This window comes from Bos indicus x Bos taurus, chromosome 26, assembly GCF_003369695.1.
Source record: "Bos indicus x Bos taurus breed Angus x Brahman F1 hybrid chromosome 26, Bos_hybrid_MaternalHap_v2.0, whole genome shotgun sequence".
Lineage (NCBI taxonomy): Eukaryota > Metazoa > Chordata > Mammalia > Artiodactyla > Bovidae > Bos > Bos indicus x Bos taurus.
In genome coordinates, this window is record NC_040101.1 from 14,371,021 (window position 1) to 14,395,369 (window position 24,349).

The following is a 24,349-nucleotide window of genomic DNA, read 5'->3' on the forward strand; positions in this document are numbered from 1 at the left end:
ATGGAAGGGGGTAGTATTAAAGAAATAATATAAAAAGGTTTCCCAGAACTGAAAGAAGGGGTTTCCCAAGTGAGGAGGCTGCCCATGCTACGCCCAGCAGAGCAGAGGAAAACAAGACTCCTGTCAATCACCATCGTGGGTGCTCAAAACCTAGAGACAAACAGAAGACCCTTCAAGCTCCTGCAGAAGATGGGGAATGAGGACACTGGCCTCCTCAGCAGCGACCCTGGCTGCCAGAAGAACAGGGCCGTGGCCTCAAAACTCTGAAGGAGGACTTCCCTGGTGGTCAAGTGGTTAGGGCTCCATGCTTCCAAGGCAGGGAGCGTGGGTTTGATCCCTGGTTGGGGAACTAAGATCCCACATGCCACACAGTGTGGTCAAAAAAAAATTTTTTTTTATAAGATTCTGAAGGAAAAGCATTTCCAGCCAAGAATAATATACCCAAACAGACTAGGTCAATCAAACTCAGGATAAAATTGAGGTAAGGATGCATGTATGTGTGCTAAGTTGCTTCAGTCATGACCGACTCTTTGCAACCCTATGGACTGTAGCCCAGCAGGCTCCTCTGTCCATGGGATTCTCTAGGCAAGAACACTGGAGTGGGGTGCCATGCCCTCCTCTGTAAAGACACTTCCAGATATGCAGGATCCCAGAGAACTTTTACCTCAGGAAGCTGCTGGACAATGTGTTCCAGCATAACGAGAATGTAAACCAAAGAGACGAATGCAGGAGAGGAGGGTACAGGAAACAGAAGAGGCAAAGAAGATGCCCAGATATTAGAAGAGAAAAGTCTCAGGATGGCCTAGAGCACAAGTCTAGACTGGAGCAGGAAAACAGAATGACATGGAACAGATGTCCACAAACAAGCAAAAACACGGAAAGGATAGGTCTGTGGATGCACTTGGCTGTATTTAGAGGGTCTCTCATCTCTGCAGGAGAGTTTGAGGGATATATTCACAAATGCTACACAGGAGTCTAAGGAAATGGAAAGACAGCAATTACTACCTACAGGAAAAACAGGCAGCTTGTAAAAGAGAAAGAAACTATCAGCACTCCAGTAGTTAAGACTCCACGCTTCCGCTGCAGGGGCCCTGGGTTCAATCCCTGGTTGGGGAACGAGATTCCACACACACACTAAAAGGAAATAATCACAGAACCCTATACGGCTCATCTTTGAACAATATTTACACAGTCACAGCAATGTCAACACTGAAAGCCAATGTAAACAAAGCCTGTTAGAGAACTGTTTTAAGAGAACAGAGGATGAGAAAACATGTGAGTTGTTTGTTTGATATTCTCAGGTAGAGCAACAATGCCATTAAAGCTTCATCTATTATATTAGGAAGCTGGTGGACAAGTCAGAAATTGGAAAATCAAAAAATAAGGGTGCACAGGTTATTGAGAGACATAAAGGAATTAGCAGAGGAAACAACTAAAAGAGTTGAGGGCGAACAAAATTTGAGGAAGGGATCGGAGATGAGAAGGCACGGAGAAAAGACTGCTGTCTTTTCACTACGACTTGTGTGATATTTTACTTAAAAATTATGTACATGTGCAATTTTGATAAAAATTAAAATTTAACTGTGAAAGGTAAATCTACCCATTCTGACACAGAAGCATGAAAACACAAGAGGTCACATGTTGATGTAAATGACAAGATTTCACACGGGCTGGGTTTGCAAACATTTCATACAGATGGCACAGAAGCAGAAAAGACACAAAATTGTTATGTCACAGAGGACTGGGCTGGGAGAAGGGGAAAGATGCATGAGATTTTTAAAAAAATTTTACTTCCTCATTCCCTGTACTTTGGTTTTGAACAATAAGCATGAAAGCAAAAGTGAAAGTCTCTTAGTCATATCTGACTCTTTGCGAGCCCATGGACTATACAGTCCATGGAATTCTCCAGACCACAATACTGGACTGGATAGCCGTTCCCTTCTCCAGGGGATCTTCCCAATCCAGGGATCAAACCCAGGATTCCTACATTGCAGGCGGATTCTTTACCAGCTGACTTACCAAGGGAGCCACCAATAAGCATGAATTACTGTATAAATAAAAAATACTCTAAAAAATGCATCCTCTTAAAAACTAAGTTTGTAACAGATAAAGATGATGTGGTATATATATAAAATGGAATAGTACTCAGCCATAAAAAGAATGAAATAATGCCATTCCAGCAACATGCATGGACCTAGAGATGATCACACTAAGGGAGTAACTCAGAGAAAGACAAATAGCAAATGATACCACTTATTTGCAGAATCTAAAATTTGACACCGATGAACTCATTTACGGAACAGAAACAGACATGGAAGACTAAATACATAGTTGCTGAATAGGGAAGGCGGGGGAGGGATAAATTAGGAGTTTGGTCTTAGCAGATACAAATTCCTACATATAAAATAAACAACAAGGGCCTACTCTACAGCACAGAGAACTATACTCAATATCCTGTAATAAACCATAGTGTAAAAGAATATGTATATATATGCTTGGGCCTTCCTAGGAGGCACAGTGGTAAAGAATCTGTCTGCCAATACAGGAAACACAAGAGACTCAGGTTTGATCCCTGGGTCGGAAAGATCTGGAGGACGAAATTTTCCTGGAAAACTCTAAGGACAGAGGAGCCTGGTGGGCTACACTTTGCAGAGTCTCGAAGAGTCAAACATGACTGAGTGACGGAGCACGCATGCATGCATAACTAGATCACTTTGCTGTACATCAGAAACTAACAAAAAAGTGTAAATCCACTATACTTCAATTTTTTAAAAAATTGTTTAGTTGCTAAGTCCGGTCTGACTCTTTAGCAGCCCCATGGACTGTAGCCCGCCACGCTCCTCTGTCCATGGGATTTCCCAGGCAAGAATACAAGAATGGGTTGCCATTTCCTTCTCCAGAGAATCTTCCTGACCCAGGGACCAACTCGCATCTCCTGCATTGCCAGTGGATTCTTTACCACTGAGCCACTAGGGAAGCCCCCTTGAAAAATAAAACTAAGTTTCTTGTTATTATCTTTTCCATAAATTTGATTGCTGTCCCCATACATTTAATACAATAGTTCAGCTTCAGAAACATGAGGAAATACTGAATGCATTTTTTCCTCTCTCATTTCTGCTCTTTGTATTAACTGCACCTCTATCAGGCATGATGCAAAAACTGGAGTTGAAAGAAACCCCAAAGCTCACTGCTAACCTAAGCACTGATCCCCTTAAGTGTCAAACAGAAAGAAGCGCTTTAGCATCCTGCCACCAGCAGCTCCGCAGGGCTACAATAATGAGACCTACCCTGGGGACAACAGTTCTAGAATCAGAAGTGCCCAGCCCAGTCTTACCCAGCTGCCACTTGTGGGAACACATGGTCTCCATCATCCAGATGGGCAGGGCTGGCTCCAGCATGGCAATCCCCATGTTTGCGAAGCAGATGGACCCTTTAAGGGAGGAAGAGGGTTAGTGTCCTTCTGTTTGGGGTCTCCAGTGTCCCCTACCATTCCCAAACACAGCTAAATCCCATGTGCCCACAGCCAGAACAATCAGCTCAGATACCCAGAACATCTACTTTTGTAAGAATAACAGATCAAGGGGATAGTGGGGAGGGTTGTTTCTTTTAAGTACTTGAGACAACTAGCATCTCAGAGTCATAAAGTTTGGAACTGGAGAAAGGCTTAGAGATCACTAGGTTTAAACTTTCCCAATTTATTAGGGAAGTAATGTGCTTGAGGCCACTCAGCAGCTCAGACTGATCACACACAGACTCAGGCAACCTGAGGCTCCTACACTTTGTGCAATCACACAGATATTTCTAATGATGCCCCTGGTTGCTTGAAATTCCAGTGCACTCGGTGCAAATATGCTGGTGAGGAATTTTTCTTTTTAAACAACTATACCTATAGGGTAAATATCCATCATCACTGTGTTAACCAGAACCCTTTGTAAATGCAGAACCTTTGGGAAACACACACACACACACACACCGCTGTCCCCATTATTCTGAAAGCTTCCTCTGCTGTGCACTGTGAATCCTCTAATTTTCTAGACTTCTGATTCAAAGAACATCGTGCAACCATAATTAAGGTGCTTACAGATGAAAAAAAATTTTTTTTCATTCTTTGTAAATTTAAAGACAGAACATAAAAATGATTTTGAAATGGCTGGACTACCTTCACTCACCTATTTTGTGTTTCCTTAGATTCTGTATTTGTCTATTTGACATTAACTGTAGGGCCAAGCTCTGTCTCCCCTGTGAACCAGAGCCCATCTTCTGAGCTCCCTCTTTAGCAACTCTGACCCACGACACCAGTACCCCCTCCCCACCCTAAATTCACCCAGGGAACTGGGGAGAGCACCCAGACTGGGATTATTGAAATTAGCCAACCCTAAGCTGCTTACCCTGCCCTGATATTCACATAGAAGCCCCCAGGATCTGGCCTGGGCTTTCCCCAGCCCCTTTCTGCCTCCTGACCAAACCAGTTCCCCATGTGGCCCTGAGCAGTGTGGCACGCTCCCTTTTCTTGGGAAACGCAACTAACAAAATCTTCCTTCAGTGGTATTGACCTCTCTGTGTCATCCGTCACTCAGTCATCTCCATAAACTGACAAAGGAGACACACCAGGCGCCCAACTAACCCCTCCCCCTGGCCAGGCTGCCCAGACCTGTGATGGCCTGACACTGAGTGCTGGCTGGGTCTCTGTACTTCCTCCATGGCGGGTTGGGGGACACGTAGGAACAAGACAGGTCAGAGAAGGTCAGATAGAGGCAGGGGCAGGAAGGTCACAGGCAGCAACACCTGCCCACACGTCTGCCCCAAGGTGCAGGGTGGCATCTCTGGGCCTTCACCTCTTACCACACATGTCCTCACCCCCAGCTCAGACAGCCAGGGCTCCAGGGGAATCCCAGCTCTAGAATGTCTTCTGTGTCTTACAGGGGGCACACAGAAGGCCCCCTCCAGGAGGCGGTCACCACGGTAGGCTTACTACCCTTTGGTCAACGGTTCTGACAGACAAGGTCTAGACCAGGGCCACATGCATGCCCCTTGAACCAAACCCAGCGGCAGACGGCTTAACCAAGTCTGCCTGGGTATATAGGTCAACCCAGTCTCATAATTCATCCCACCTGCTCCTCCCCTCCTTGGTAACAAAATGTTCATTCTCTACATCTGTGTCTCTATTTCTGCTTTGTAAATAAGATCCTCTGTACCAACTTTTCCTGATTTCACACAGACGTATACACACTATTGATGCATATATAAAATAGATAACTAAGGAGAACCTACTGTATACCACAGGGAACTCTACTCAATGCTCTGTGATGACATAAATGGCAAGAAAAATCCAAAAAGGGAGGGATGTGCTTAGTCTCCCAGTCATGTTTGAATTTTTGTGACCCCATGGACTGTAGCCTGCCAGGCTCCTCTGTCCATGGGGATTCTCCAGGCAAGAATACTGGAGTGGGTTGCCAAGCCTGCTTCAAAAAAGGAGGGATACATATATGTATATACATACATATATATAGCTGATTTGCTTTGTTACACAGCAAAAACTAATACAAAACTATAAAGCAACTATACTCCAATAAAAATTTTTAAATATTAATAAAAAAATCAGCCTTCATGTCTGTGACCCCTGCTTAGACACACCTAAGCCTAACAGGAGGGAACCCACACTGCACGGCTCCCCTGACCTCAAGGGCTGCTGCTGACCACTGTGTCCAGGCCCAGGTCACCTAAGACTAGTTTCTCACGAGGCAGTTTCAGGCCCAGGTCACAGGGATGGTCCTGGGAGGATGGTCACTTGGATGGATACAGCCCATTATCCCCCACAAGAGCCACAGCACCCCACGGCTTCCTTTGACCCTTTCTCTGCTAAGAACACAAAGGATGTCTTCTGGTTGCTGCACAGGATTCCCTCTGCGGAAAGGGGGCGCCCCTTCACCCTCCAGTGCCCTGCTGTCGGTCTCCATTCCCAGATGCCAAGGTGAAATCAGACCACCCACCTAAGATGCCTGCAGGGAGCCCACGGACCCATTCCGGAAGCCCAAGGCCAAACAGTGATGCCCGCTGACACAAACACAGCGAACAAGCTTGACCCCAAACAATCCTCCATGGAGGGCATCTCTGTGACTCAGACATCTTTGCCCCAAATGCAAAACAACAAAGCAGCTTGGCTGTGTCAGAAATCAACGACGGAAGAAAAACATTTCTTCTGATATGTGACCTCTTTGTGCCTTTTATGTTTTTCTACAGCCCAACGTTTCCAGCACGGAGAAGGCAATGGCACCCCACTCTAATATTCTTGCCTGGAAACTCCCATGGATGGAGGAGCCTGGTGGGCTGCAGTCCATGGGGTCGCGAAGAGTCCGATATGACTGAGCAACTTTACTTTCACTTTTCACTTTCATGCATTGGAGAAGGAAATGGCAACCCACTCCAGTGTTCTTGCCTGGAGAATCCCATGGACAGAGGAGCCTGGTGGGCTGCCGTCTATGGGGTCGCACAGAGTCGGACACAACTGAAGTGACTTAGCAGCAGCAGCAATGTTTCCAGCAGCAAAACCAACACTGGTCCTCACCACCCACCCCCACCCGCTTGATGGGGAAGTGCCGGGGTGCTGGGGGAGCCCCACCTGCAGCGATGAGGATGTATGGGTCCCTCAGCAGGGTGGTGAGCGGCGTCCCCTTCTGGCTCTGTTGGGAAAACAGGAGTTAGAAGAGGCCATGCGGCCACCACAGTGCCCACCTGGCCCCGCTGCTCACCTCTGGCTGTACCCGGGACGGCTGGAGCACAAAGAGCTGAATGGCTACGGGAGGAAAAAGGAGAGGTGAGGCCCCGAGCGCCTGCCCACAAGGATGCTGAGCCCCAGGGCCCCGAGGTCACGGCCAGGGGTCCCAGAGGACACACTCACTCACCTCCATCCAAGAGCACCAGGGCAGCCAAGACCAGGAACGGAGCTGTCTTCCCCACAAACTCGTACAGCACACTCCCAAAGGGGGGGCCCACTGCGAGGAAGACAGAGCGGGGCTGGTACCGGGCCCAGGACTGCCGACCACCCCCTCGACTAGAACCATCTTCTTCGTGCTCCTCTCGTGATGCGTGCTCAGTTGCTCAGTTGTGTCTGACTCTTTGTGACCCCATGGACTGTAGCCCACCAGGCTCCTCTATCCATGGGATTCCCCAGGCAAGAATGCTGAAATGGGTTGCCATTTCCTACTCCAGGGGATCTTCCTGACCCTGAGAGCAAACCCTCCTCTCCTGCGTCTCCTGCACTGGCAGGCAGATTCCTTACCACGAGCATCACCTGGGAAGCCCCTCTACTTGGTTCCAGACAGTATGTGAAAGGACCACCCTATATTCTGTTCAGGAGTGTTAAACCACCCTGGCAACTCCTCTAAGTGGTTTTACACCTGAGACATGGGCAAGAGCCTAGGAGGGAAACCCCACAAGTAAAGGTCAGAGAGAAGTAAGGCCCAGGCACAGACATGCATAGGAAAACAGGCCAGGGAGGACTGCAGGGTCCTTATGAAGCAGCAGACAGGGAGGGACTGTGGGCCCCCAGACGAAGGTCAGGAATGTACAGAGAAGGCAGACGACCTGGATCTGTCAGGGAAGGTGCCTGTTCCTGGTCTGGGAGCTCAGCCAGAGCAAGTGGGGGAGGCAGGCTCAGAAAGTGGGGAGGTCCTCGGGCGGGATGGAAACTCAGAGAATGTTCTAGGGCAGGGACCTTGGCAGAGCATCCTGTTCAAGACTCGTTTTCATCTGGATTGGGAAGAGAGGACTGGGGAGCCCAGGACCACCCAGGTCAGGACATGTCCCATTTTTCAAAGTCTCCATGAAAGGAGGAAGGAGACAGAGGACAGTAGAGTGAAAAGGGGCTCAGTGTCCCACACAGGACAGACCGGTCCCTCTACGGCGGCCCTCACCCACCTAGGACCCCCATGGCCAGGCCTCCCAGGGCGATCCCCATGGCGTTGCCCCTCTCCTCGTCATCTGTGTACACGCTGGCCAGCATGCCCATGCCTAATCAGGGAAAGAAACGGTGACAGCCAAGCTCCGGAAGCAACAGAATTATCTTCAGGACTCGCACCCCTGCCCACCCCCAGCCCAGACGGTGGTCTTCCCACACCTGCCAGACCAACAAAACATAAGGTCAAGCAACATCCAAAAACCCATCACCCACCACCACCACCGATACCTTGATTGCCTGAATTATTCCAGCTCATTCCGTAAAGGGTCGCCAGCCAAGGCGGTGCCCGTGGTCCTCCCACAGACCAAAGCCCCCGGGGCACAGACTTAGTCGGTTCCACACCTACCAGCTACAGATGAGCAGGAGGAACCGATGCCCTGCAGGGACCTGGCGATCAGCAGGAAGGCGTAGCTGCGGGAGAAGGCGAACACTGCGGAGAGAGTGGCCAGGCCACGGTCAGTATAGACCCGGCTGGCACGGTGACCGAATCTGCTCAAACAGGACCTTTCTAAAGGCCTCCCTTAACTTGATGAGGGTACTTCTGGATTAATCACATCATGTTTTGGCTCCCTGAAGACCTCACCCACCCTGAAGACCCTCACTCCTTTCTGCAGTTGTTGCCAACATACCTACCCCCACTCCCATCCCAGCTGTGTTCTCAATTCCCAGCTGGTGGTGGTCAGAGCCCACCCAGTGACCCAAACTCAGAAGGCAAATGTCAGACACTTACTAACTGTTGAGATAAACATGATGCAGAATCCCGTAAACATGGGAATTGGGTAGCCAATTCTGCAAAACAGAACCACAGAGAGAACCTAGTGACTGCTCCGTATTTCTATTGAGTTTCTCCTATTAGTCTTTGGGATCTGGTGGATAAGCGTCTGGTCAACTTTTCTAAAAATTCATATAGTTGGTGCTTCCTCCGTGACCTTTTGGTGTTTGACTGTCTTAGAACGTGAATACATTTAGGGACTGCCACTCTGAGGGGAAATTTCTCTGGCATAAATGTTAATAAAATCTTGGCAAGTAACCCAGAACACATTCAAATACATAGCCCCTGTTTCCAGCATTTTGTAAAACTTTCTTTAATTAGAGTCTTGGCTGAAGCTTCCCCAGAGGGACAGCTGCAATCAAATGATTCTAGTAAAAGGTCATCAAGAGATTCCATGGGCAGCAGACACAACTGCAGTACATCTAAGAGGCATCAGGAAACGAGGACATTTCCAAATCTATCTTCACCTTGACCCTAATACAGGCCTTGTTTTCTGTGCAAAAATTTCAACATCCTAATTGCTCCATAAGACCACAGAGCACAGGGCTCCGCCACCAGGCAGACAGAAGAAATGGGGAGACCTCAACGTCTGGGTATCACACCCTTGGCTGGACACCTGGCCTTGCCATTTAACTCAAGTAGATCTCCCCCAAGGCTCAAAGAGAGACCACCACCCACTTCCCAGAGGTGGAATGCTAAGAGTCATGTCCAACTCTTTACAACCCCATGGACTGTAGCCTGCCAGGCTCCTCTGTCCATGGGATTCTCCAGGCAAGAATACTGGAGTGGGTTGCCATGCCCTTCTCTAGGGGATCTTCCTGACCCAGGGAGTGAATCCACATTTCTTATGTCTCCTGCACTGGCGGGTGGGTTCTTTACCACTGGTACCACCTGGGTGGTGGATTGGGTATGATATGAGACATGGCTATTAAGCTGCTACCGGGGCACCCGGAACATGACAAGTGCTTCAGAAATTTTGCTTCATCCCTCATTCTCTTCCTGTTTTCCCTACCTGTTTCTGCAGATTAAGCAAGCAGGTTGTCCCTGTCATATAGATGGCACATGAAAGTAAAGCAGCTTCCTGCCCCCTGGCCTCCTTTCTGCCAGGAACAAATCACAAAAAAGCAGGGGCCGGGACTGGCTGAGCTACAGCCCTCGAGATCTGTGTCACAGCCCAGAATAGCCCTGAGCATCTCCAGGCCTCATCTTCCTCCAGCCCCAGACATTCAAGACCCTGGAGAGAAACCCAACGAGGAACAAGGAGCCCTGAGTACCAGTCACACAGCCTGGGAGGGCTCTTCTACTCAAGGCTGGAATGAAAAATCATAACAATACCTTCACCTAAGGGTACACTCCATTCTCCAAGCACTTCCACCCATGAGCTCCCTGATGTGACAAGAGCAGATGGACCACTTCCACATGTTACAGATGAGGTATGAAAAACTGACTTGTCTGATGTCCTAGGGCTAATTCCACTCAGGGCCATTCCATCCAGTCTTTCTCCTTGCAGACTTACTTTACTAACCTCCCCAGGTAGCCAAAAGGCATATATGGTTTTGAACAGAACCTTCTAAAAGTTCTGGTCCCACTTACATAATTTTTTAACTGCTTCATGTGCATCCAGGAAACAGCATCATAAAATCATCGCATTCTCAGGCAATCACCACCCCACAAACCGATGCAAAGACTCCTCTGCTGTGACCTGAAGTGAGCTTGTAACTCACAAAACAGGCTTTGAAGCCAATCTGGTGAACTAGGAAAGATACCGAGGTGCTGAACTGCAGTTCAGATGCCATCAAATGACAGCTGCTCGTCTACACCAGCCCCGAACCGACTGCTCTGTGCTTACTTCTGCAGGCAAAAGAAACCTGCTCACAACACCAGATCCAACACGGCACTAATGGAAACTGACGAAGGAAACTTCCAGGAGGCTCAGAGAGAAGTCACAGGCAGTTTATTTTCTCAGCACCTATTGCATGTCCATAAAGAAGGCTGAGCGCCAAAGAATTGATGCTTTTGAACTGTGGTGCTGAAGAAGACTTTTGAGAGTCTCCTGGACTGCAAAGAGATCAAGCCAGTCAATCCTAAAGGAAATCAACCATGAATATTCATTGGAAGGTGAAGCTCCAATACTTTGGCCACCTGCTGCAAAAAGCTGACTCACTGGAAAAGACCCTGATGCTGGGGAAAACTGAGGGCGGGAGGAGAAGGGGACAACAGAGGATGAGATGGTTGGATGGCATCACCGACTCAATGGACATGAGTCTGAGCAAACTCCAGGAGCTGGTGGAGGACAGGGAAGCCTGGTGCTTGCAGTCCATGGGGTCGCAAAGAGTCAGACACGACTGAGCAACTGAACATGTTGCATGTCTGGGGGAAGAACGAACACACAGCTGCCCTGGAATGAACAGAGGCTTCTTATCCCTTTGAACATCCAGCTTGGAAAACCACTGACTTAAGCCAAAGCTATTGGAATACCAGTAATATTACATCCAGTTGACAGCCCGGCCACTGACCAAGGTCACCTGGCAGGACACAGCTGGTGTGAGCGCCTTCTTAGCAGGAGGCTCCAGCACTCCTGGAGACAATAAGCGTGCAGTCACCTGTGACTGTTACAATTCCATGTGGTAGCTGGCTCCAATCCTATTTTCAGATGGCCACATGGAGGCTCAAGAGATTTAAGTAACTTGCCCCAAAGTCAGGGCAGAGGGCATAATCTAGAGTGTCGATGAGGCCGGGTCCTACTAGTATACACTTTGGTGGGGACACCAGTCGCAGGAGCAGAGGTTCACACAGGGTGCATGGGACGTGTGTCCACAGTACCTGTTAATACCAGGTGGCTGGGTACCCACAGGGCTGTGCACTTACGGATGATTCTTTTAAACCAAGACCAGGTGTTGTGTTTTTCTCTAAAAATGCAGCAGCTACTGTTGTGTTTCTCAGTTGCTTTGGGATTTTAATAAAGCATGACTGGAAAACCAAATGGCAAAGCTAGAAGGAAACTCAAAGGCTGGCCAGTCCAAACCCCCATCTCGGATGAGAAAGTCAAGGTTCAAAGGTGGAGCCTGTGACTCAGCCACAACTGCAGAGCAAACCAGACACTTTGGGGATCACTGGGATCCTGCTGCTTCCTTCTCACTACAAGACTCGTGTGCCCTACGCTTTCAACACTGGCCAAGCCACTGGCAGGGTTGCCCAGTGGCAAATGCTGGGCAGCGTCCTTCTCTGGAGCTCAGCCCCAAGGCAAATGCAGCCCAATGGGCAGCTCCTGTCTCTCCACCCTCAGAATGCCCTGTCCCCCTGAACACCTGCCTCACAACAGCTGCTCAAGGCCCCAGGGTCACTGAGTGGTGGGCAGATGGCCACTGTCCTTTCTCCCTCCCTACAATGTCTCCTAAATGGTCAGAACCTCAACTGACATTAGTCATAAATGTCTGATTTGGCCTCCTGCCGCAATTCAATGCCATCTCAATTAAAGTGATACTGAGCCGAGCCATGTCTGATGCGGCAAACCTTTACCTAAGCATCCCATTATCACCCCTTCGTGAGTCATCCTGGCCCACAGTCATCTCCACAGGGCATCAGGGAACAGTTAATCCAATTGGAATAAGAGTAAAAATTGTATATTTGAATCCTAGAAGAGAGTGCAAAGCAATAAAAGTTACATGTATTATGTATCCATACACAGTCAGTGGAGAAACCCTATTATGTTCCTAAATTATCACTGGCAATCAATACTTGTTCTCTATGCTACGGACTAGTTTATCTCTACCACAGAGATTAATGTAAGCTCTTGTGCCAGGCTTGCTAAGATCTGCCTCGGTTCCCTCTTCTGGGTAAATAACCAAAGCAAGGACGCAGAATAGGGGACAGAGAAGGGAACAAACTGCCCCAGAGGAGACAAGAGGTGACATCTCCCTTTGCAATTATCTCAACACACTCCTAAATGGTGAACAGCAGTAAACAGAGAGGTATTTTACATTTCCTAGTGGCTCAGTGGTGTGCAGGAGACACAGGGTCCATCCCTGGAGCGGGGAGATCCCCTGGAGAAGGGAATGGCAACCCACTCCACTATTCTTGCCTGGGAAATGCCACAGACAGAGGAGCCTGGCCAACTACAGTCCACTGGGTCACAAAAAGTCCGACAGGACTTGGAAGCTTGTGGTCAACCATTTCATAAATAAAAGAAAATCCTTAGGTTTAGCCCCTGGGTCTGTCTCTTTCAGTTACAACGTGTGTGGAGTGAGCTACATGAGTCTTGAATTTCTTACTCTCCCGGGTGTTCCTTGATGCACAGATCACATGAGGGCTCTGCTCCCATGGGAAGGACCCAAATCCACGGCCAGCTTGTTCTGATTTCAACGCAAACACTCTGTCACACCCTCTCCATCCTCAAGACGTCTGGGATGGGAGATCCCTTCCCAGAATGGCAGATTTCCCTGTCCATGGAGACGCTTTTTGAAAAGGTCACTGCTTATTGCTATAGAACCCACTTCAGACCAACTGCCTGAAGCTAGAGAAAAAAAACCCACAAAAACACACAGTCGATTTGGTGGGGATTTCATGCCCTGCAGCTTTCTCCCTGTCGTTCAGATGTGGGCTAAGATTTGTGAGGAAGAATACCTGGCTTTCAAATATACTAGGTAACTATGGAAATAAATTAAGCCACTGATGCTGGTTTGATAAAAAGCAGACCACTGAGACAGCAACAAGCTGAGGAGGGAGCTCTCCCCACCCCCGTCCCTGGAGTTAACCCTTTCCCAAGCCATTGGGTTCATTTGGAATATCTTGGGTCTAAAGATACAACTACTACGAAAGCATTATGTTAAGCAAGTGAAGACCATGGTGCCATGTTCTTAACTTGACTTACGGAAGACAGAAATGTAAAGGTGGTTTTCACATTGTTTACCTCCCTGGAACATGCTTTTTATGTGTGTGTGCCTCTAAAACCCACTTACTGGGCCAGATGACAACAGCTGTTGCTCGTGTAAGTCCTTCTACTCCATTTCACTCACAAGTGCGATCATAAAATGAAGAGTTAAACTGGAATTAGAAAAGAAGTCACACAAGCCTCAAAGATGGCAATCAAGTCAAGACACACACCCACAGGCTCTGGAACGTGTGTTACTGGGCCTGTGATCACCACCCTCACCGTAGTCAAAATGTCCTTTGTTCCCTATCTGGTCACAAATTATTCAGTGAAAATATGCTACCTACAGAAGAAATGAAACGGAAATTACTTGTACCATCTAGCAGCAAAGTGAGCATTTAAATACTCCCAAGAATCGCCACTGGCCCTGGGTGTTCTTTGGAAGGACTGATGCTAAAGATGAAACTCCAGTACTTTGGCCACCTCATGCAAAGAGTTGACTCATTGGAGAAGACTCTGATGCTGGGAGGGATTGAGGGCAGGAGGAGGAGGGGATGACAGAGGATGAGATGGCTGGATGGCATCACTGACTTGATGGACGTGAGTCTGAGTGAACTCCGGGAGTTGATGATGGACAGGGAGGCCTGGCGTGCTGTGATTCATGGGGTCACAAAGAGTCGGACACGACTGAGGAACTGATCTGATCTGATCTGAAGAATCGTCATATTTTATTTTCATGGTTTGACATGAGATCTTACCCAATATTTAAAACAAAAGACAGGAGGCTGCCTTCTGTTGTCACCCACTCACAAAAGCCACTCACACGGCAGCATCGTGACCACAAACAATGGGGTGCTGGACTGTAATGCGGGGGTTCAACGGGTTATGATGGGTGTGACATTGGGTGTCTCATTTTACACAACTGAAGTGACTTAGCAGCAGCAGCAGCAGCTGCTTACAGCAAGAAATGAGTGGCTCCAAGCTCCCTACTATATCTCTGGAGATGCAAGAGGTCTCTTTTTTCCCCACTGTCAGAAGCATTGCAGAGACACCAGGAGGCTGGGCCAGTGTGCATCGTGGGATGGAAAAAGATATTTTTCTAGGGCCAGGGAGGTGGGTGAGGATTGAGGTCCCTCAGATCAGGCTGATTTTTCCTAAGCTCCCTCCCACTGAATAAAAATAGCATCCAACAACTCACTGTTTGGACTTTTCCTCATTCATCCTGGGGCACCCAGGGAGAGCTCAATTAGATGCAAAAAAGGCAGATTTTACCTATATTATTTATATTCCGTAACTAAAGGTACGAACTGGGTTAACAGTAAGCTGGTGGAAAGAACCAGAAGACAGGAAGACATCAGCCAGAGTGTGGACAAATGCTTTCTCCTCCTGAGTTGTTTAGTCGCTAAGTTGTGTCTGATTGTTTCTTGACCCCATGGACTATAGCTAGCCATGCTCCTCTGTCCATGGGATTTTGCAGGAAAGAACACTGGAGTGGTTGCAATTTCATTCCACTGAGTCACTGAGGAATCCTATCCTCGTGAGTGGCAAACCCCTTTGGCTATAAAGCAGGGGTCCCTAACCTTCAGGATCTAATGCCTGGTGATCTGAGCTGGAGCTGATGTAATAATAACAGAAATAAAGTGCACAATATATGTAATGCTTTTGAATCATCGCCAAAGCATCCCCCACCCCCTACCCATGGAAAAATTGTCTTCACAAAACCAGTCCCTGGTGCCAAAAAGGTTGGGGACCACTACTATAAAAATACTAAGACACCCCCAAAAGCTTTTGCTCAAGCCTCCTCAAGATCTGATGCTTCATGTGTTAACTACTCTTTAATCAGAAACATATTAACCAAGTGTAAAATGCTATTTTAAACTCAGTTCTTTACAACCCTGAAAATGTGAGTCACATATCTCGTTGGTAATTGCGGATGTGATTGGCACAAATTACATCAAAAGGCTATTTGCAATGGCTCACAAGGGAAGAGTCGGTAAACAGAAATATATTTATCACTTCTCTGAGCAGAGCCGTAGAGTGCCCAGAAATGCTGCAAGTCCCCAAACTCATATCTACTGGGCTTGGAAAATATTAGAAAACATTACTTATCATGACCATGTTGGAGGGACAACTGAGTTTGTTCAATTGTTTTGCCTGCCTGCATTGATATTAAAATTTGTTTCCATTTCCACATTACAAGGCAGTGCTAGAAGATGAAGATTATTTTGAAATTTGCTGGAGAGCTGGGAGAAATCAGCTAGGGAGGAAAATTTTGTTCTTGACAAGTTCCACCATACAAATAGACTAAATTTCACAGGTTACTAAAGGAAATTAGTTTTCTCTTGGAAGATAATTTTTTTTAGGAGGCCCAAACACAAGCCTTGCATGCATGCATGCTAAGTCGCATCCAACTCTTTGCAACCCCATGGACTGTAAGACCGCCATGTTCCTCTGTCCATGGGATTCTCCAGGGAAGAACACTGGAGTGGGTTGCCACTCCCTCTTCCAGGGGATCTTCCCAACCCAGGGATCGAACCTGCGTCTCCTGCGGCTCCTGAATTGCAGGCAGATTCTCTACCGCTGAGAATGGCTGCAATGTCAAAGTATTTGGAGTATATAATAGGGCAAAAGTCTCGCTGGTTTTAAACAGATTCTCTACCGCTGAGGTGGCTGCAATGTCAAAGTATTTGGAGTATATAACAGGGCAAAAGTCTCGCTGGTTTTAAACAAGCTCCTGCCCCTTGGCATAAGCAAAGCATTAGAAACGAAAATGGGATTTTTTTTTTAAAGCTTTTCATTTGCCATTTACATTTGGAAGATTGGAACGCTCACATCATTTCCGCCAAGTTTCTAAGTATTGTGCTGTACAGCTAGTGACATTCATGTTCAAGTGATTGGCAAGGTGTTATTACAATAATGTCCTCAATTTTCCCATATAGTATTTGAGCTGTTTACTTTCTCAGAATACAAAACCCTGAGCTGTTTTCTGTAATTATACCAGATGCATTTTAAGGAGCACTCTTAGGTGTGAGAAAAGAAAGAAAACCCTGTAAACCACAGAGGTCTGCCTGGTTTTCCTCCGGAAGAATAGACGAAATGCCGAACGCCACCTTAATAATGGTGCCTCTTGGTGGGCTCCCAGTCTGCCCAGCGTCCTGCATTCATCTGCTCAGCATTTTAGGCAGCAGCCTGGTAACACTGCCACACAGCCTACAGGCTGGATGTGGCCTGGGAAGGTTAAAATGGATTCACTGGCACCACCCAGTCCAGAAAATCACATCGCAGAGGTAGAAAAGCTGCTTCCATCCGACTCACCATGGGTACCCTACCAGAAATCGTTGTTTCAGAGGACTGCTTGTGTGGAGGAAGGCAGGCCTGCTGTGGCCACTTTGAGCCCCTGCTGCCACCCAAGGCCTTGTTGCCTCATAGAGCCCCCAACCCTCCAGAGTTGGCCCCACTCTCAGCCACACAGGACCCCTCTATTGTCACCATCTTGATACGATTAGCAATATTTTAATAAAAGACTGGGCCTTGGAGGAGGAAATGGCAACCCACTCCAGTATTCTTGTCTGGGAAATCTCATGGACAGAGGAGCCTGGTGGGCTACAGTCCATGGGGTTGCAAAGAGTCGGACAGGACCGGGTGACTAACACTTTCACTTTTCACTTTCCCTGACTCTTCAACTTAGCTTTGGAACCTCTAGTGGCTCCCAAGTGCTCCTGCAACAAACGCCTACTCCTCTGTCATCTAGCACGTGGGGCTCCTCATAGCCCAGCCCCGCCCAGTCCCCCAGACCTGCCCTCCTCAGTTCTCTGGACCCCTCTTTTGCTCTTTCCCACCTCTGGTCCTTGTCTTTGTTTGTGCGTCTAAGCCTGCTTCACAGGTAGGACTCTGGGCACCGGAGTTTTTCTCCACCGTTTTTCACATCTCTGCTTTTGGGGTCACACTGTTTAGATGGGAGCCCACCACCACTGCTCACTCTACCAGCTCCCACTCTTTGCAACAGACACCTCCTCCCCTCTTTTGCAAGCCCCCTGTCCTGTGCTTGCAGCCCCCAAGTCCTGGGCAGAGCTGGACCACCTCAGCTGGAGACAAACAAATATTAGCTGGATGGCCACCAACAATGGAAATGTGAACCATTATTCAGAAAAACTGGGTCTCAAAAGACTCCAGAACATCTGGATTAATATAAAGCTTGTGTGGGCAGCTTGAATTATTTGGGGAAAAAAAATTCTCTTTGTTGGTGTGCACATGGACACAGCTTAGTATGTGGCAGGGGATGGTGCACTGCCCAGGGCCTCAGTGTCAGAGAGCTGCTTCCTCTATCAGCAGGACTATGGATCACATGCCATGTTCCCCAACTGGCCATCCACACGAGCCTTGACCAAGCCAACCCTGAAGGAAACCACTTTGGCTGTCTATTGGGAAGTCCATGACCAGAGGTGGAAGAGAAGAGAAAGCCACGTGGCACATACAATCCCACGATGATGGCCACGGTGGCAATGAAAAGGAGCACCAAATGGGAAATTGCGACTGACTCAAGAGGGAAACACAAGGTGAAGGAGACTGGATTTCCCCTCCAGCTTTGGATCTCCAGACTCTGATCAATGAATGAGAAACAAAATAATCTGGAACAATATTATGAATATTTAGCTCCTTGACCGAAACAATATAACCTACCTGTTGGTCAACAGTCCTATGAACGGGTTGGTGAGGAGCTGGACAGTGGCTTTCGAGGCAAACAGCAGCCCGACCTGCACATTCTCATTCAGGAGGTCTTTGTCTTCACTGGGACAGTCGGAAGAGGCCGAGGACGAGTTAGTGGCCATGTGCTGCGTGGTGGCCTCGTGCACCAGCGCCCCCTGAAGGTGGTCGGTGCTGTTCCCGGTGACCATGGTGGAGTTGTCATAATAGGAGAAGATGTTCTGGAAGCTCCCGGGGGCGGAGGCTGTGAGCCCGGGCTTGGCGGTCTGGATTTCTAGAGCATCTTTCTCATGCTCAATGCTGTACAAGTAACTCGGGATGATGGGGACTGGGGACGAGAGCAGGACAACGGTGATTACACTGAAAGCTTCCCTGGGACCAAAGCCAGCAAAACTGTGGTCTTGTCAAATGCTAAACGAGACCCAGAGAAGTGGCGTGTCTGCCTCAGGAAAGGGAACCTCTGCACCGACACTGAACAATTTCATGCTGTTTAGCTCTGGGAAAGATTGAGGGCAGAAAGAGAAAGGGGTGACAGAGGATGAGATGATTAGAGGGTATCACTGACTCAGTGGACTTCAGTTTTAGCAAATTCCAGGAGATGGTGAAGGACAGGGAAAGCTGGTGGGCTGCAGTCCAAGGGGCTGCAAAGAGTCGGACACGACTGAGCGACTTAACAACAACAAGCTCTGAGAACAAAGCCCCAGAGGCTGCGAGAGCTCTCAGGGCCAGCAGACCTGACCAGCCCCAGAGCTCCCTGTGCTTCTTACAGGGCTCCTTCATAGGAATATTTTAGGAAAGGAAAGAAAGATGCGATCTGAAATCTAGTCCGTGCTGACCTGGGGTCAACCAGGGCTTCTCAGAAAGAGGCTAGAAAGACCTTTAAGTGAATGAATCAGGAAAACAGAAACCTAAATTTCATTATGTGTCTTAGAGAAAAAAAAAAAAATTAACCGGCAGGAAGTAATAATTCGGAAATTCTGCACTAGACTCACTTTATCTTTCTATTACTTGAGGGGGAAGCAGCAATGTTTCATACAACTTGGCAAATTCAAGACTTCCTGAGACTTTCATAAAGGAAAAGAAAGCTGATGTAATCGAAGCTTTGGGCATGTGTATAACAGAGGATTCAAGACAAAGGAGGACACAGGCCCTTGTTACTCTACTGGGATGAGCCCCAAAGCTCCCATATTCCTGGAAGTGAAAACCTGACTCTCTGGTGCTCTGAAAACTGTCCAGAGAGAAAAACTTAAACAGAGACAAGGGAAATGACCCTTTAAAAAGTCATTTTTTATTCATTAAAAATTGGGGTATTTTTCAGGAAAATATGCGTGCCAAACCTGTTGTTCATGGGGCTAATTAAGAGACCTGGATGTCAATTATGTAGCTGTTCAAAAATCTATTTCAGCAAAAAAAGATGAAAACCACCAGTTAAAACTGCTCTTGATTGGAGTCCTGACATGTGTCCATGTCAAGTCATCTGCAGAGTCGCTACATTTAAATGTCCCTTCCCTCTATGGAGGGAGGTATGCTGACTGTTCCTTTAGGTGACAGACCACATTATTAACCCACCTTTTTCGGGGGTCGTAATAATTATTATAATATTATTCTGAATCCTGGAAATTGCTCTTCCTTCATAGAATATTAAAAAAAAAATTTTTTTATCGTGTTGAAAGTGACAAGGGGAAGCAGGAAATTATCAGGAGGAAACATAAGTTCTGGGTTTTATCTGATGTCACAGTTTTTTGACCGGACCTCCAGGAAAACGAAGCCGCAAACGCGGCCACTAGCCTAAGCGAGGCAGTCTCGGGCGGGGAACGTCTTTTTGAAAAACGTATTCTCTCCAACCTGGCCGCACCGCGCTGGGGTAAGCGGGGCGCGCCGGGGGACTGGGACGCCGGGTCTGTACGTACCCACAACCGTGAGCAGCATGTTGTCCAGCAGCAGCGCGAGGAACACGATGAACAGGATGAGCTTCCGCGAGTGCCGGCTCTCCTGAAGCCGGCGGAGCAGCGCCAGCTCGCTCAGGGCCATGACTCCTGGGCTCGGCTGCGGGCGCAGCGCGCGGTCAGGAACCGTACGGGGCCGCGGGCTCCCTCGATCCCAGGGCTCGCCCGGCCCGGCCCGCCGGAGGGGCGTTCGGGGAGCGGCGCTCACCTGGCGGCGCCAGACGGTCCCCGGCGTCCCACCCTCGGCTCACGTGGGGCGAGCGCGTTCTCACCGGCACCTGCGCTCCGGGGGTAATAACGCCCGCGAGCGCCGTCGGGGAGCGAGCTCCCGCCACGCCCGGCTCTCCGCCGCCCGCGCCCACTTCACCCTCCGCGCGCTCGGAAAGGGCTGCGCGCCACCCGCGCACCAGGCGTCCTGCACCTCGGCTTTCTCGGGACCCCTCGGAACCCCGCGCGTGGCTCCTCCGGGGGCTTCCCCTGTCCTCGGCCGGGCCCCGCTCGCCCGCGCGTCCGGGCGGCGATCAGTCCCCAGCGCCGAGCCCCGCGGGCCGGGAGCGGGGTCGGCCTTACCTCGGGGTGGTCTGCGGCTGCCCGCCCTGGCCGCCGTGGGCTCCGTCTGGCCGGCCGGCTCCGGTCGCAGTCTCCACCCCAGCGCCCGGCCGCCGCCGCTCAGTTTACTGGGTCCGGCTCTGACGTCACGGCCGGCGCGGAGCGGGGGCGGGGGGCTGGGGCGCCCCGGCCTCCGCCCTCCCGGCGCAGTAGCTTTCCTGTCCCCGCCCCGTCCCGACCCGGCTTTGCGCCCGGACTCTGGAGTCGCCCCGTCCAGAGCAGACCCTCGCCCCTGTCCGGGCACTTCGCCGTGAGCCCTGGGGACACCGGCCAGGGTGAAGCGAATGGGTCTTAAAGGGAGGATGTCAGGAACCCCAGGGCGAGGGGCCAGGATGAGGAGTCGGGGATTAGTGCTGTCATCTGGCCTCTGCTGCTGCTGAGTCACTTCAGTCGTGTCCGACTCTGTGCGACCCCATAGACGGCAGCCCACCAGGCTCCCCTGTCCCTGGGATTCTCCAGGCAAGAACACTAGAGTGGGTTGCCATTTCCTTCTCCAATGCGTGAAAGTGAAGTCGCTCAGTCGTGTCCAACCCTCAGCGACCCCATGGACAGCAGCCTTCCAGGCTCTTCCATCCATGGGATTCTCCAGGCAAGAACACTGGAGTGGGTTGCCATTTCCTTCTCCAATGCGTGAAAGTGAAGTCGCTCAGTCGTGTCCAACCCTCAGAGACCCCATGGACAGCAGCCTTCCAGGCTCCTCCATCCATGGGATTTTCCAGGCAAGAGTACTGGAGTGGGGTGCCATTGCCTGGCCTCAGGAGCTAACGCTCTCGTTGAGCCTCCGTGTTCCTGAGGACGTGAAGCCTCTTCAGTGAGTGTGCCCGGGACAGCGGTTGGGGTTGGGCGGCAGCGGACAGACCTGTTCCCTGGAGAAGCCACCAGTATCCCAGCACCCCTCCCCTCTCCCGCCTCCAGATCTTGGTTCAGAATGCCCCTCGGCCTCTTTGACCACTGGGTCCTCGGGTACCCTCCAGATGGTGATGTGGAAACGCGGGGGCGGGGGGGCGGGGAGAAGGGGACATCCCTCAGCATCACCCCCACAGTGAGAGTGAGGATATGAGGGCCCCAGGCCGCTGAGTTCAGGTCCCAGAAAGGAGGACCATGTCCCCTGAGCAGGGGGCACTGGAGACTAGGTGAGTGCCTGGTGTGCAGATAAAAGGACCCCGTGGGCAGCTGCCCAAGCCCTGTGCACTATAGTGCTCTCCGCTCAGTGTTTTCGGGGGATTCTGGCAAAGTGCCTGTTTGTGGCTGACCTGAAGCTGTCATCTTCACTACCAAAGGACAGGAGCCCACTTTGATTTCCAAGTCCCTCTATTTTATAAAGAGAAACAGACAGACTTCCCCTCCTGACAGGGCTGGAGCTTTGGAGACCCTTTAGGGGGCAGGCAGGAGGAACAGAAGGTGTTTTCTTGGAAAGCCTCTTAGACTAAACGTTATCTGCTGCGACTGTAGCGGTAGAGTCTGGCCATGTTTTATTAATGTTTGCTTGTCAGCTGGAGACTGCTGAGAGCAGCGGGGTGCTGTGTGGGGCTCCCCTCTCTCTGTACCTCCTTCCTCCCTTCCAGACGCCCCCTGTGCCATCCCCGATGTGAGAGAAATGGTTGGATAAGCAAGTAGGTCAGTAACATGGGGACTCTGGGATGTCCCAGGATGTGTGCAACTTAAATATTAAACGTGGAGGAGGGGAGGAAAACCACTTAGGAGGAGAGAACAGCTGGCAGGGAGCTGTTTGAGATGGCTGAGAAGGGTATCACGTTCATGGGGTGGCCCAAAGTGCCTGGAGTTTCAGAACAAAGACACAGGCCCTGTCCCTCTGCTCCCTGGGCCAGAGAGGTGTCATGGTTATCAGGATGCCTGGGGCCAGTCTGCTGTGTCCTTGATAGGTGACCTCGGGCACATTATGTATCTTCTCCGTGCCTTAGTATCCTCATCTCTGAAACGGGGATGCCAACTGGACATGATGCCAACTGGACATAATGCAGTGTTGTTGTGGGGATCCACAGGGATTCCTTAACACAGTGCCTGGCACAAAGTAAAAGTCATCATCCACCGTTCATCACCCAACAAATATTTATTGAGCATTGACCACAACCAGGCACTGTTGTTGATACTGGACAGATATTAATGGCCCAAAGAGATAAAATTCTCATCCTTGGGGTGCTTACACATTCTGGTGGCAATACCACAATGGTGCAGAGAGGAAGCCACACCAACTCCAGCCCAGCCATCTGGAAGAATATGGTGCTAGGGGAAAATGCCAGTCCCTGGGTCCCTTCTCCTGATCTCTGCCACCCGTACTAGAGCACCATAGCCTGTATTAGCAGCTTCAGATTTTTTGTTGACATGCCCAAAAGTGTTTTTAAAAAGATAGGTGTGCCTCACACGTTTCTCAGTTGGCATCTAAAATATTCTTTCATCATAAATTTAAATTGTTTAGGGGTATATCATGTATGTGTGTGTATGTTAGTCACTTGCTGCTGCTAAGTCGCTTCAGTCTGTCCAACTCTGTGCAACCCCATAGACGGCAGCCCACCAGGCTCCACCCTCCCTGGGATTCTCCAGGCAAGAACACTGGAGTGGGTTGCCATTTCCTTCTCCAATGCATGAAAGTGAAAAAATAAAGTGAAGTCGCTCAGTCGTGTCCAACTCCTAGTGACCCCATGGACTGCAGCCTACCAGGCTCCTCCATCCATGGGATTTTCCACTTAGTTGTGTCTAAATCTTTGTGACTGCATGGACTGTAGCTCACCAGGCTCCTCTGTCCATGGAATTCTCTAGGCAAGAATACTGGAGTAGGTTGCCATTCCCCTCTCCAGGGGATCTTCCCAACCCAGGGATCGAACCCAGGTTTCCTGTGTTTCGGGCAGATTCTTTACCGTCTGAGCCACCAGGGAAGCCCCATATCGTGTATCAGTTCAGTGCAGTTCTATTGCTCAGTCCTGTCCAACTCTGCAACCCCAGGGACTGCAGCACACCAGGCTGTATTCACCTTTATATATAAAACCATTATGACTCTCTTTTAAATGTACCCAATGGATTATAAAATTACCATATTTTTTAAAAATACAAACAACTTTTTCTTTAATACTGTAAATGTTACATTGTTTCTCTTTAACAATGTAAAATTTTTACATTGTTTCCTTTATGCTCTCAAAGTATATTTTCTAGCCACTTTCAACAGAATTTTATCTAACTGTAATGTTTTTATTACTTAAATTCTGTGTTTACTACCTTATCTATTATATGAACTGCAACAGATATATGAACATGTATTAGCATTTTAACATGTATTAGCATTTTAGGCCATAAGGTCCTAAGTTTGAAAATTCTTTTTTAAGATTGTGTTATTAGAGCAATTATTAGTAGTATATAAATGATAAAGCTGAAATGTATGATATGAATTTTGATAAACATTAAACACAAAGAGAAACATATTAGACGTGTATTACCTAATGAGATGAGTAGAGAGAGGATTTTTGGAGCCTTAACAG

General features: G+C 49.1%; 1 protein-coding gene across 2 annotated transcripts in view; it reads right to left on the minus strand.

The window, feature by feature from the left end:
* The window catches only part of SLC18A2 (solute carrier family 18 member A2), a 41,222-nt gene extending 20,294 nt beyond the window's left edge, over positions 1-20,928 (minus strand). The window contains exons 1-10 of one of the 2 annotated variants that reach the window (XM_027529124.1): positions 20,820-20,928; positions 20,214-20,349; positions 18,280-18,631; positions 8,688-8,746; positions 8,304-8,387; positions 7,918-8,010; positions 6,903-6,992; positions 6,750-6,793; positions 6,620-6,680; positions 3,335-3,430 (exon numbers count right to left, since the gene is read on the minus strand). In XM_027529124.1, the coding sequence (XP_027384925.1) occupies positions 3,335-3,430; positions 6,620-6,680; positions 6,750-6,793; positions 6,903-6,992; positions 7,918-8,010; positions 8,304-8,387; positions 8,688-8,746; positions 18,280-18,631; positions 20,214-20,334 (1,000 nt within the window). In that variant the 5' untranslated portion in view covers positions 20,335-20,349; positions 20,820-20,928. The other variant, XM_027529125.1, reaches the window with a different exon arrangement.
* Positions 20,929-24,349: the final 3,421 nt, after the last annotated feature.